Raw genomic sequence first — 13,084 nt, forward strand, 5'->3', positions numbered from 1 at the left:
GCTTGGGGTTTGCGACTGCCAGAGCTCGTTGTTGACAGGTAGTGGTGGTGATAGAGTGCGCAACTTCACATTAAGGGCCATTATAACCCGGTCTGGGTTAAATAGGACTAATCCAGCACCTCGGAACCCTCCCTAGATGTTCTTAGAAGTAATTAACGTACTCCACGGGTGAGCGGATCAAACGGGTGAGCGGATCACTCTGCCAAGACCACACCAAACCTCCACCTTACCACGCAATGCCTTAACAACAACATCAATCTACGCCCTTAAGAGAAGCTGCAATACAGCTTGCGCTCCAGGCAATTAAACAAGACGCAACACTTACCCTGTAACGCGCTGCAGCTATATATAACGCGCCTTACAGTACACTACACGCTTAATACACAGGACAACCTACACAAGCTAATTATACGCCAGTTCAACAGATTATGTACTAGACTAAGGAGGACGTGATTGCTAAGTACATCCTTAAGCTAGATGCATAAGGATTTGCCCCTTAGCTGGCTGCTGTAGCTGATATAGCTAATTCTTTGCGTGCTAAGCGCAATATAGGCTATGTTGGCATAAACTGGCCTAACACATTTATTAAGCAATGCCCTAACCTTAAAGTAAAGTTTAATCGCAAGTACAACTACAAGAGAGCCCTCTGTAAGGATCTAGAGATTATTAGGGGCTGGTTTGGGCTTGTAGCGAATGTTAAAGCTAAGTATAGTATCTAGGACAATAACATATGCAACTTTAATAAGACAGGCTTTATAATAGGCCAGATATTAACAGGAGTAGTTATTACAGGCTTAGAGCGTTAAGGACGGCTAAAGGCAGTGTAGCAGGGCAATTAAGAGTAGACAACGGTCATATAGGGCATCAATGGCACAGGGTAGGCTATTCTACCCTTTATTATCTTTAAAGGCTGCAACTACCTCTCTGCCTAGTACAAAGAGGACAATCTGCCCTATGACTGGGTTATTAGAGTCTCTGAGAACGGATGGACTACCAACAAGCTTAGCCTAGACTGGTTGAAGCACTTTGATGCCTATACAAAGACGCGCACCTAAGAAGTACACCAGCTGCTCCTTATTAACAGCTACAAGAGCCACAACTCCCTCAACTTCTAATAATACTGTAAGGAAGCAAAGATTGTTATACTGTGTATGCCTCTATACTTATCTTACCTCTTATAACTACTAGATGTGGGTTATTTTGCCCCTCTAAAGAAGGCATATAGGCGCTAAGCTAAGAATCTTATATATAACTACATTACTTATATTACTAAAACTAAGTTCCTACTATGCTTTATAGACGCCTATAAGGAGACATTTACTTCTAGCAATATCTAAGGAGGCTTCTAAGGCGCTGGAATAGTCCCCCTTGACCCAGAACGGGTCATAATAGGTCTTGATGTCCGCCTACGTACCCCACCGCTACCTACTATAGAAGATGAGCCCTAGCAGTCCTAAACCCCAAGCACTACCCTGCAATTAGGGTCGCAATTAACGCTGGTTTAAGAGAGGATTCAAAGGCATGCAAGCAGCTTACTAACTTTAATAGTTAAGGCCTTTAAAAAGCTTGCTAAAGGCGCAGCTATAGTAGCGTACAAGCTAGTGTTAGCTTAAAGGGAGATTACTAGGCTTCAAGCAGCAAATAAGGCTGCTACGCGACGTAAATTGTATAAAAGAAAGCAATTACAGCAGGGGGGAGTCCTAACAGCTAAGAAAGGCCTTTAATTAACTACTCTAACTAAGTTTGGGGCGTGTGGTGATGGTAAGAAGGCAAAGAAGCGAGTGCGCGCTAAAGGAGGGGAAGTAACCCAAAGACGCTGTACAAAGTGCTACAACGTTAGACATAACTTGCGTATATGTAAGAAGGCTGTAGAAGATATTTCTAAATAATATTATGTACTGCACTACTGTATACAAGGCTAAAGTGGGCTAATGCAAGCTATAATAGGGTAGAAATTTAGTGTGGTCTTGGCAGAGTGATCCGCTCACCCGTTTAATCCGCTCACCTGTAGAGTACGTTACAGCATTGTAGGCGCGTATAAAGCATGGCAGGAACTCTGTCTTTGTAATGTAGTTAATCTGGTTGCGTATAAGTATTTTAGCTTAGCGCCTATACGCCTTCTTTAAAGCAGCAAAACAACCTACATTAAGGGGCTGTGTAAGGTGTAATAAGTAAGGAGGCAAACAGAGAGTAATAATCTTGTTATCCTTGCAGTATTGCTGGAATTTAAGAGAGTTGTAGCTCTTATAACTATTAATAATAAGTAAACAGTAAGTGCTAATAGTACGCTCCTTTGTATGCCTGTTAAAGTGCTTTAACCAGTTAAGACTAAGCTTGTTGGTAGTCCAGCTGTTATTAGAGACTCTAATAACCCAGTTGTAAGGCAGATCCTCTTCTTTGTACCAGGCAGAGAGGTAGTGGTAGGCTTTAAAGATAAGAAAGGCCAGAATAGCCTATCCTTTGGCATTAATGCTTACTATAGCTGTAGCCCACTCTCAGTTGCCTGGCTGGATAGCCTTTGGCCGACCCTGTCGTTCTGAAGCTGTAACAACTGCTCCTAGGGAGATCTGGCCTATTATAAAGCCTGTCTTGTTAAAGTTGTATATGTCTTTATCCTAGATGCTATACTTAGCTTTAATGTTAGCTACTAGGCTAAACCAGCCCTATAGAACCTCAGAATCCTTACAGAGGGCTCTCTTGTAGTTGTACTTGCGATTAAACTTGACTTTAAGCTCTAGGTGTTGCTTAACAAACGTACTAGGCCAGTTTACGCTAATAGGGCCCAGATTGCACTTAGCGCGCAAAGAATTAGCTATAGTAGCTACATCTAAGAGCTAAGGGGAAAATCCTCACGCATCTAGCTTAAGAACATGCTTAATAATTACCTCCTTCTTATTGTTGTCCAGCTTCTGTAAGTTGGCTATAGAATCTGCGCGTGAAGGTCGTCCTGTGTGTCGGTCGCTTAGTGTCTTTTAAGGGACCCTGTAGATAGCTGCAGCGCGTCGCTAAGAGAGATTCGCGTCTTGTTTAAGAGCCTGGAGCGCAAGCTGTATCTGAGCTTCCTTTAACGCGTCTAAATGGTGTTGTTGAGAAGACATTAGTGTAGGAGGAGAAGTTTGGTAGGGGCTTGGCAAAAGTGAGCGGCTCGCCCGTTGAGCGGCTCGCCCGTGGGGTACGTTATAGCCTTATCTAATTTTAAGCGTTAAGGTGGTTTTCGGTTGTTGCGCGACTCCGGTCGTTGCGCGCACGGACACGGTAGCGCCGGCCACTACAGCGGCCAGCTCTCAGTCTTGGTTCAAAAGACATCTCATTTTTCGACGTGTGGTCGCGAGGCCCAATTTGAACCGTGCAAAGCGCCAGATACGTACGCTCAGAACGGATGCAATAGCCCTTAGCAAGCCTGAAGGCCTTCGCTAGAGTTGAGACATGTGTTGAACACACACAAAGAGCACCGTGATCTTTTACTTATACATTAGGTAGGAGTCAGAGAACAAATCCAGCCTGACTAGCTTCTAGAACTTCAAGAACAGGTATTTCTGTAGCTCGCTTTTCTCACAACATACAAGGGTGGTACGCTGAGCCGCCATAATAATAATTCATCCTAGAAAGACATATGAATCTAGATATTACGAGCAAAAAGAAAGTCACCAATGAGCAATCATAGAGTCTCGCTAAATATACAAAGTCGCTCAGGCTGATTTTGTAGTACGTTTATTCCTCGCCTTTACACCGGAGAGTACTGTTGCATAACCGTTCACACTACGTACCGTAACTTGAGAAACGTCGCGGTGCCGTTTCCTCGTAGAACAAGTTCTACATGGTCTGCTTCTTCAATTGGATCATTACCAACCGTTCACTCCATCGGTGCACATTCCGTGTCGCAGAAACTTCTGGCACTATGTGACAGTTTGATGGTTCGAAAACTAGCTTCATCTTCAACCACTTCCCAACGGCCCAGTCGCATGCCACGATCCATTCTAGCTATCGCATGTATTAGCTCAACCACTTGTGAATAATCGAATGGGCAGCTGTTGTGCATCAATAATTAATTTTTCGCCATGTTTGCTTGCACACTCCAGTAAGATCCTGCCTGGGGGAGTATAAGATGAGTTGAACCCCTCCGGGTACGGCATATAGACAGCCTGACACTCGTTACAAGTGATTGACAAGATTCAGCACGCAAGCACATTATTCAGCACCACCGTATTGCTATCATCGAGTAGGTTGCTCGGGTATGAATGTTCAAAGTCACTTCCCTAATTGTCCATAGTACATCATGCTTCCTTCCAGTTTCGGCACCTTGTCTACACGTGAGCAGAGCCGATATTTACGATCAATTCCCGAGCAGCAAAGAAGAATTCTTCGTGATCACGAAGACCAGTGCCAGGCAGCGTTCCAGCGATTACTGGACACTGCTCTTGAGGAAGTTGACTTTTGTCGCGACCATGGCCTTCTCCAGCCTGGTGTATACCGCAACGAGTGCGGTTACGAACTCCATGTGTGGCCTAACGGGCAGCGATCAGAAGTCAGTATTTGTCGGTCTCCAGGCCCAAACATAGTCTGGGCGGGAGAGCCCAGGCGACTTGCTTGGCCTGTTCCTCCCCAGTGCCAATACAAGCGTGGGACCTGGCAGCTGGCACTACCCGCTGCTCCTGTCTCCCTTCCTGCTGATCAGCAGCAATCCCGGCGCCAAACAGCCACAGGCTTTGAGAGATGGCGTATCGACAGGGTCAACGAGCAGACATCCGTGTCACCTCAAGTTCTGTCTTCCGAGCTGCAGCAGTGGCAGTTGCAGCAGTCACCCATTGCTACCCCAATCGCTTATGGTAGCGAACAAGTGAGCGTCGCTGCTCTTCCAGGGCATGAATTTCCTCCGCAACTCTACACACCTGTCGCTGCTGGACCTCAGCAACCTCCTCCTTCTCCTGTCGCTGCCCAGCAGCAATCTCCCGATTTCTCTGCTGCTGTCCCGGAGCAAATTCCCTCCTCCTGTCTTGCTATCGAGCTAGAGAGTGAGAACGACCCAGAGTTTTCAGAATTTTTGATGGAAATGGACGCTGAGATAGCCAATGAATCCTCGCGCAGGGCCGCCGCACAACAGCCGCTCGGGAACGCAGCATACCCTCCTGGCTATGAACCCGCTACTTCTATTTAAGAGCCTACTGGATTGTTACCTTCGGGCTGTCTCTTTTTGACGGCATCGTTTGTTCGATCTGTGTTTTTATTCTCCAACTCGGGAGTTTGCAGGTTTTCTGTTACGGCTATCTGCACGCGGCGCTCCTCGGTGCGGGTTCGATTCTTTGTTTAGTTGCGAATCATAATTTCCCTGTTGCTGTATATCAACCTTATTCTTCTTAGTAATGTAATACAAGATTTGAGGGAATACGAATACAATATCAAATTAGTCCCCTGCTCCCTGCGTGTGTGTTTAACCAACATCGGCATTATTCCACAAGACGATTGGTCGTGTCCAGGAAAGCAATTTATGTTCAAGCAAATTATCATTTGTTGACGGACTTGTCCAGAGCTAAATCACTTCGGGCGTACTTAGTATCAGATTGGCCCCTTTCCCTACTTGAGCCTGTCCTCAAAACCTCCACAGGCATAGCAGTCGATCATAAAAGCTCGTTGAAATGAAGGTCCGTTGACCGTTCGCATTCAGCCCAGTTTGTGAGTCGCTTCCATAATTCATGCTCTTATGCTCCTCAAACCTAGCCAGAACCTCAAAACTCCAGTCTTCGCCGGTACGGACAAGCTTTACGATACGTGGGCCCGCGTGCATACAGCTAACCAAGAGTAGCACCTCTTCAGGGGGTTGCGTTGCTTCGCTAGAGTTGGCTGCGGCTTGAGGGGCTAGCTTCTTGTCCAGCACCTTCAGGCGCCACACTCCGCCTCCCAGGTCCATCTCAGCGTGTACCTGGCGGCGACCAACAGTAGGCGCATGGATCAGACGGATGTGATCGTCGTAGCTGCCTGTGACAATCCAGCTACTTGCGCTGTCAGAGTGAAGAGGAAGTATCGCAGTGACACCGGCGCTGTGAGCCTTCTTGTCTGACCACGACATGATCCACGAGGGAGCATAGTTTGCTCCAGCAATTTCTTCCTTACTATCAGGGTGGTCGCGCGGCAGTTCCATATACTTCAGAGCGCTGTCGTCGCCACCAGAGTAAATGCCAGTTCCGTCAGGGAGAAATGCGAGTGTCCACGCTTCGAGCTCATGGCGGCCGACGTCCATATGTGAGGGATTCTCCAAATCGACCTTGCCGAGACAAACTTTGCCAGTCGATAATGTCATGCCGACTGCTGATTGTTCAGGGTGCCATGAAAATGCGGTAATCAACTCGTTTTCCGGAAAATACTGAATAGTCTGGAGGAGCTGGATCTCGGGCACATCATCGGCAGACTCTTGGTCGAGTTGATAGATTCCAATCGACCCAGTCGATGTTGCTACTCCAAAGATCGAGTCTGCACCCTCCTGTGGGAGGAAGTGTACGTCTAAAATAGCAGACGGCGTTGCCAGTGTCTGTACAATTTCGCTAGTGATTATCAGTATCACGTATTTGACTCAGCAACCTTAATTGAAGTGTTACTTACACAACATCCCCTGTAACGCGAATCAAGATCAAACTTCCGTTACGCTGCTGGCTCTTCTTCTGCCCCTCATGCTGTGCAGGATCTGACAGTCCCTGTCCATCTTCTTTTTCGAGGTTGTAGGTACCAACAACACCATACCGCGAGTCGCGAGACCAGAACTCGATACAGCTCGGCGGCAGATCAAGCGTGAGAGTCAGTAACGAGTCGATTGATGCCATCTTGTTGTCGGCTTGCGGAAAGCTGCAGCCTTCATTGTGCGCTACCAGATACGGTTAGTAGGCTTGTGACTAAGCACACATCACGCGCCTTGAGATCTCGCGACACGCTTCCTTCCATCTTCAGCATCATCCTGAACAACATCAGCGTGCGTTTCCAAAACGAAGGTCTTGTGACCGTCCTTCAATCAACTAATCGACTACGCGCCTATCTTGATCTGAGGCGCTGTCCAATTGATGCCTAACTAACCGCTACTCGCTCCAGTTGCTGCCTATGCTAACGCTTGATTCGGAACAGAGCTGTTGGTGACATTCACACCCAACAGTCTTTTAAAAGTCGCCTGAGAAGGTGTGCTTTTCGTGTTTTTTCTTTGAACACACGCGTCTTACGCTCAGGCAATGCCCAGCTGCTTCTCCAACTTTACCAGACCGTCCATTGCCCAATTCAGCGCACAATGTCACAAGCTGCTGGACCTGAAATGACCTTCGCGTCTGGACGATACTCTAAAAGGAAGCGCACACAGGTCAACTACCGCATGGAAGAGCTAGATGTGGACGAAACCGATATCGAAAGCAAGGATGATGTTGTGCAGCCGAAGGTTCGCCGGAGGCTGTTTAACTCCTTCCGCGATACTAACAGGACTTCAGAAGCAACGCAAGACAGCAGCGTCCAGGCCTCTCCCAAAGCATAAAATCTTCCCCTTCCTGGAGCTACCTGCAGAGATTCGCAATATGATCTATACCTACGCGCTTACGGATTCATCTGGCATCAACTTCGTTGCGGTCCAGCGCAATAAGCGCCGCTGCGTGGAGCGCGTCTCACGGAAGGTATTCGATTCTGTATCGCGCTTTAGATCCCCCTACCAGCCTAGCAGGACCAACAACAGCCCCGACGACACGAATGATCTTCCTGCGCCTTTGATGCCTTCGCTCCTCGCTGTCAACAAGCAGATCAACCAGGAAGGTAGCGATATTTTGTATAGCAATGAGCTTGTTTTCGCTGACCCTGTGGCTCTCTACTCGTTCATGATCAACCTCGGCCCTGGCAGCGCTTCGCATCTCCGAATCATACGTCTCAATGGCTGGGATCGTGGCCGTACTTCGAAAGCATACAACAACGCCTGTTTTGCTGTGTTGATCTCAGCTACCAACTTGGAGAAGCTCCACATCGACACTAGCATGGGTTGGTTTCGCCACTCAAAGGGTGCCGCTCAACTGTTCTATCGCAATGCCTTCCCGTGGCTCGAGGCCGTTGGCACTACCAAAGGCAAATATGATGCAGCACTCGATATTCTGGATGTGACCGAGGAAGCCTTAGGGCGGAACTATTACAGCTCCTCACAGGGACAACCAGGTGGGGACAGGCGAAAGATGTTTAATGCCGAACTGAGCAGAAGTCTGGGGTTGCAATGGAACCGCATCATGGGCAAGTCGGTGAAGAAAGGAAAGACGTCGAAGGTCAGCAACAAGTCTCGAAAGACCGACAGCAGCAACTGAGTCTGCAGAACAACGGTGTAAACTTGCAGCCGCATGGGGTACAATCGGCAAGGCCGTTGCCGTGGCAGACTTCTGGTGATTCTGCCATACATGGTTCTATTTGGAGTTCGCCCATGTCAGCATTGCAGTCACGGCTTTACACCTGATAGATCCTTCGATTTACTAGTCCGAATACATTTATGAATGACCATCCATGACGTAATGTTGCATGTTTCCATTATGAAACTGTCCCGGTACTGCCGGCCCCAGAAGAAACTCGAGCTGCTAAGGGACTCAGCTACGACATATGTTGACGTATGTATTCATTGCTTGCAGTTGGCGTTCGTATTGCCTCAGCCACAATCGGGCTAGTGGTCGGGCCACAGCTGCCGAAGACTTGTCGTCGTCTTCACACGCGCCTATGGCTTGCAGCTCGTGCTTGGACCGTGCCTGCTACAATCGCCCCGTTGATGGCTTCAAGTGACTTTGGATCTGCGTTGTGATTCTGCTACTTATGCTCTTCGTCGCGCAGCACACAGCATTTCCACAGTGCCGCGCCGCTTTAGTGCTTCACGAACTACATCTCAACAGAAGCACAGCGCACTGAGAACCAGCCTTGTGGCACGCGTCAAGAGCTGCATGTAGCCTTGTGATCGATCTCTTCTTCCGTAGTTGGCCGCGCATCGACCTCGGCGCCTGACTTCAGGCACCGACATCAGCATTCCCCGCGCACCCGTACATAATCCTCACGCTCGCGAACCATGTCCACCGATACCCACCCTTTCGCCTCTCCGAACGCCATACCTCCCCGTACAAGCTCGAGTGGTCAAGTCGCGAACGGCCACCCCGTCAATCCACGTCACAGCGTCTTGCGCCCACTCTCTGAGATCGACTGGATGAGCCAAAGTAAGAAGAGCAAAACGTCGCACGCCTCAACAGAGCCCCTCAGCAGCACACAAACACAATCGCATTCGCATTCGCACTCGCACTCGCACTCGCACTCGCAATCACAATCACAATCACATTCGCACTCGCATTCGCAACCCGAACCAATGAACCTCGAAGAAGTCAGCACCAACTACCCTACCCCTCTCTCCCCGCCAAACGACACGAAGAACCTGGGCGAAGACCTGATATACGGGAATGGCGCAGCATGGACCGAAGAGAAGGAGCGCATACTGCTGGGGCCCTACGACTATCTATGGGGCCATCCAGGTAAAGATATCCGGTCACAATGCATAGCAGCGTTCAATCTGTGGTTGAAGGTTCCACACGACCGGCTTGAGGTTATTACACGGGTGGTGGGCATGCTACACACGGCGTCGCTCCTCGTCGACGATGTGGAGGACAGCTCGATACTGCGGCGGGGCATCCCTGTCGCGAACAGCATTTTTGGCGTTGCGCAGACGATCAACTCAGCAAACTACGTTTACTTCAAGGCGCTGCAGGAGCTGCTGCTCATGGGCAATCCTAAGCTGATCGAGATCTTTACAGAGGAGCTGTTGAATCTGCACCGGGGGCAGGGCATGGATCTGTACTGGCGAGACAGCTTGACATGCCCTAGCGAAGCAGACTATCTGGAAATGGTAGGGAACAAGACCGGAGGGCTCTTCAGGCTAGCTATCAAGCTCATGCAGGCCGAGAGCGCTGTGCAAGTGTACGCCCCTAAGCTCTTGTCCCTAGACAACTGAAAGACTAACGACAACCAGCGACTGTGCACCGCTCGTTTCTATAATCGGCCTGCTCTTCCAGATCCTCGACGATCATCTCAACCTCTCTCCGACGTCCGGCTACTCGTCCCTCAAAGGGCTCTGCGAAGACCTCACAGAAGGAAAATTCTCCTTCCCCGTCATCCACGCCATCCGCGCCGACCCGAGCAACCAGATTCTCATCAACATCCTGAAACAAAAAACCACAGACGAGGAGGTGAAGCGCTATGCGCTGAAGTATATGGAGTGCAAAGGCAGCTTCGAATACTCCAAGAAAGTCATCGACGAGCTGAGAGGGAAAACCGAGGACCTCGTCAAGGGAATCGAACACGGGCTCGGAGACGAAGGGACGCAGGGCGCAGAGGCGCTCAGGACGATGCTGGGGAGGCTGGTCTTGAAATGAGGGGATCACGTGGGGGATGTGTAGAAGCCCGAGGGGAGGAGTAATAGTGTAGCATCATTGCGTTCTTGCATAGCGACATGGCTAATGATTACGAAGTTACGCTGCCAGACCATTCCTATCCACCCACGCCCAGAGACACTCGCCCAGCATTGCCTTTATAGCAGCACTGTGAATCCACCAAAACTCAATCTGCGTCACGTTCACCTCCTACCCAAACAACACGACAAAGCAAAATTTTGACATAGGGCCCTGCACACCAGAAAAACATCAGAATCTATCTTAACCCAGCGAGGATATACTATCCTAAGCTTCCTAGAGCCTCTAGGCGTCTAGTTGCTGCACGCTGCCTAGTTATCTAACCTAATCTGTTATAAAAAAATTTAGATTTACAGAGTATAGACCTCCCTTAAGAGAATAATAATCTTATCTTATCTTATCTTCTAAGATCTTACCTTAATAAATATAACAAATAACAAAACATCCTATCCCTACTAGATAGTAATAAGCCTTTCCTTAGCTTTCTACTTTTAGCCCCTTCTTTCTACTCCTAGAGGTCTACTAGTTGGGCTAGTAAGAATAGAACAAAGGTAAGAATAGTAAAGCTAAGACTGCCTTTTCCTTGTTTTTTAGGTCTAAAAAGTAGATAGAGACTAGGTACCTCTCTCTGTGCAAAAATAAGCTCTCTTCTAGTTATTTCTTAGTTATTTTATCTTAAAAAAGAGAAGGAAAACTCTACCTAGGACTAGGACCTAGAACCTAGGACTATAGAACCAGAACTACTACCTAATAGAGACTAATCTCTAAACACAGGGATAATAGAAATAAGCCCCCCTAGCTCCCTAACCCCTCTAGGAGAGATGTACTAGCCTATACTAATTCTAAGACCTCTATGTATACCCTTATTATCTATACTACACCTATAACCTACTCTAGAAATACACTAACCTAGTATATTTAACAGGACTACAACGTTACCTCTACCCTCTGCTCCCTCTAAATAACTAGCTAGTAGACCTGCTACTCTAACAGCACCTAGGCTTCCCTCTTTCTAATTTAATATAGCTACTAGGCCTATAAACTAAGCTTCTATTGCTAAAACAGTAAAAGAAGCTCTATCTATTACTAGGACAATAGTTATCTAGGCTTCTTCCCTAGCTACCTTAAACAAGGAATAATTAAACCTCCTAGACCTACTAGAAATCTTTTAAGACTATACAGAAAATAATAGGATAAATAAATAAGGCCTCTCTATCCTAGCCTTCTAAGTATCTAACCTTAAAACAGTATCTAAATTAATTAAAATAAGAGCAAAACTCCTTTAAAAACCTACCTTAGCTACTAAGACTCCTACTATTTAACCTTTTACTTAGCCTACTTTATACGCATCTGCAGCTTTAGCTAACCTCTCTAAGAATATAGACTAGCAAATAGTTATAAAGAAGAAGCAACCTACTATTATAAAGAACTCTCTAAGTACACACTAACTAGTTCTTACACTAGAGCAAGAACTACCCTCTTTTACCCCCCTAGAGATATATAATGCTTTTAATAAGGCCTTTATAGATAAAGGAGTAAGCTTCCCTATAATTACTTCTACTAGCCTAAGTAGAAGGAACAACATTGTTCTTACTATAACGCCCTCCTTTACTGCAAAATACCTACTTAAAAACTAAGTAATCTAGCAATTAGTTACTACCTATAAGGAAGCCCTTCTAATAGAACTATAGCACAAAGTAATCCTACACAATATCCCTACGTCTCTAGAAATAAACTAGGACCTAGAGGTGCTTAAGTTAGAGATAACTACCTTTAATAAAGGCCTAATAATAGTAGGAAACCTATTCTGGCTAATAAGCTATAAAAGGAGATAGAAGTAATAACTAGGATCTGTCTGTGTAGTGTTTGTAACAGAAAAAGAAGTATAATAAGCTATACGTAATAGACTATACCTACTAGAAGCTAGTATAAGAGTAGAGAAGTTTATTTCTACACCTCCTACTATATAATGCTAAAAATGTTAGTAATTTAGACATATAGAGAACAGGTGCCTTAATAGCACTATATATAAGATATGCGTAGATAAATACCCTATAACACTATATAACTATAACATATGTAGCACTACTAGTAAAGCCTACGTATATACTATACCTAAGTATATAAACTATAAAGAAGTATATATAGCAGATAGCATTTAATATATAGCCTATAAGGCTATAATAAACATATAAATACACCTAGAATACTAGACAACCTAAGGATCCTATAAGTAAATCTAAATAAGAGCGTATAAGCTATAAAAAGCGCCTTATAACTTATAGTAGAACTTGCTATAGACCTTGTCTTAGTACAAGAACTGTAGCTTACCCCTACTTAATAACAACCTTTAGACTACTTAAACACATACTCTGTAAACTACCCCTCCTTTATATAAATCCTACCTACACTATAGGACTATAGCATAAGGCCACGCGTTCTAGCCTATATCCTATGTTTAACACTAGTATAAATTACCCTAACAGCAGACTTAAACCCTAACCTAGACTTTCTAGCTATTATAGTCTAGTAGTCTAGGTTTAACTGTATAATCTATAATATATACAACTAAACAAACATATAAGAAATAATAACAGTAGAAGGAAAGCTTCTAAATAGCTAAACTCTGCCTAACTTAATCCTGCTAGGGG

At 46.2% G+C, this 13,084-nt stretch overlaps 4 protein-coding genes across 4 annotated transcripts, besides 17 other annotated features; 3 read left to right on the plus strand and 1 right to left on the minus strand.

Annotated features, from left to right (window-relative positions):
- Positions 1-155: part of a mobile genetic element that runs on past the window's edge.
- Positions 139-153: a dispersed repeat.
- Positions 154-2,020: a mobile genetic element.
- Positions 523-716: a mobile genetic element.
- Positions 2,018-3,180: a mobile genetic element.
- Positions 2,107-2,369: a mobile genetic element.
- Positions 2,107-2,405: a mobile genetic element.
- Positions 2,107-2,441: a mobile genetic element.
- Positions 2,113-2,438: a mobile genetic element.
- Positions 3,181-3,258: a mobile genetic element.
- A 1,018-nt stretch (positions 3,259-4,276) lies between these two features.
- On the plus strand, positions 4,277-5,155 carry EKO05_0005338 (uncharacterized protein; the record flags this gene model as incomplete). Its single annotated transcript, XM_038945971.1, has 1 exon — positions 4,277-5,155. One exon carries the CDS (start codon positions 4,277-4,279, stop codon positions 5,153-5,155), a length of 879 nt encoding a protein of 292 aa, XP_038798357.1.
- Positions 5,156-5,587: 432 nt separating this feature from the next.
- Positions 5,588-6,812, minus strand: EKO05_0005339 (Methylated diphthine methylhydrolase; the record flags this gene model as incomplete). Its single annotated transcript, XM_038940074.1, has 2 exons — positions 5,588-6,536; positions 6,595-6,812. 2 exons carry the CDS (start codon positions 6,810-6,812, stop codon positions 5,588-5,590), a joined length of 1,167 nt encoding a protein of 388 aa, XP_038798358.1.
- A 452-nt stretch (positions 6,813-7,264) lies between these two features.
- On the plus strand, positions 7,265-8,306 carry EKO05_0005340 (uncharacterized protein; the record flags this gene model as incomplete). The annotated part of the gene is made up of 2 exons (XM_038939997.1): positions 7,265-7,408; positions 7,458-8,306. 2 exons carry the CDS (start codon positions 7,265-7,267, stop codon positions 8,304-8,306), a joined length of 993 nt encoding a protein of 330 aa, XP_038798359.1.
- Positions 8,307-9,046: 740 nt separating this feature from the next.
- Positions 9,047-10,397, plus strand: EKO05_0005341 (uncharacterized protein; the record flags this gene model as incomplete). The annotated part of the gene is made up of 2 exons (XM_038939995.1): positions 9,047-9,942; positions 9,995-10,397. 2 exons carry the CDS (start codon positions 9,047-9,049, stop codon positions 10,395-10,397), a joined length of 1,299 nt encoding a protein of 432 aa, XP_038798360.1.
- Positions 9,240-9,250: a tandem repeat.
- Positions 9,251-9,291: a tandem repeat.
- Positions 9,292-9,328: a tandem repeat.
- Positions 10,398-10,615: 218 nt separating the features above from the next.
- Positions 10,616-13,084: part of a mobile genetic element that runs on past the window's edge.
- Positions 10,818-10,853: a tandem repeat.
- Positions 11,132-11,183: a tandem repeat.
- Positions 12,981-13,026: a tandem repeat.

Source organism: Ascochyta rabiei, chromosome 8, assembly GCF_004011695.2.
Source record: "Ascochyta rabiei chromosome 8, complete sequence".
NCBI classification, from domain to species: domain Eukaryota; kingdom Fungi; phylum Ascomycota; class Dothideomycetes; order Pleosporales; family Didymellaceae; genus Ascochyta; species Ascochyta rabiei.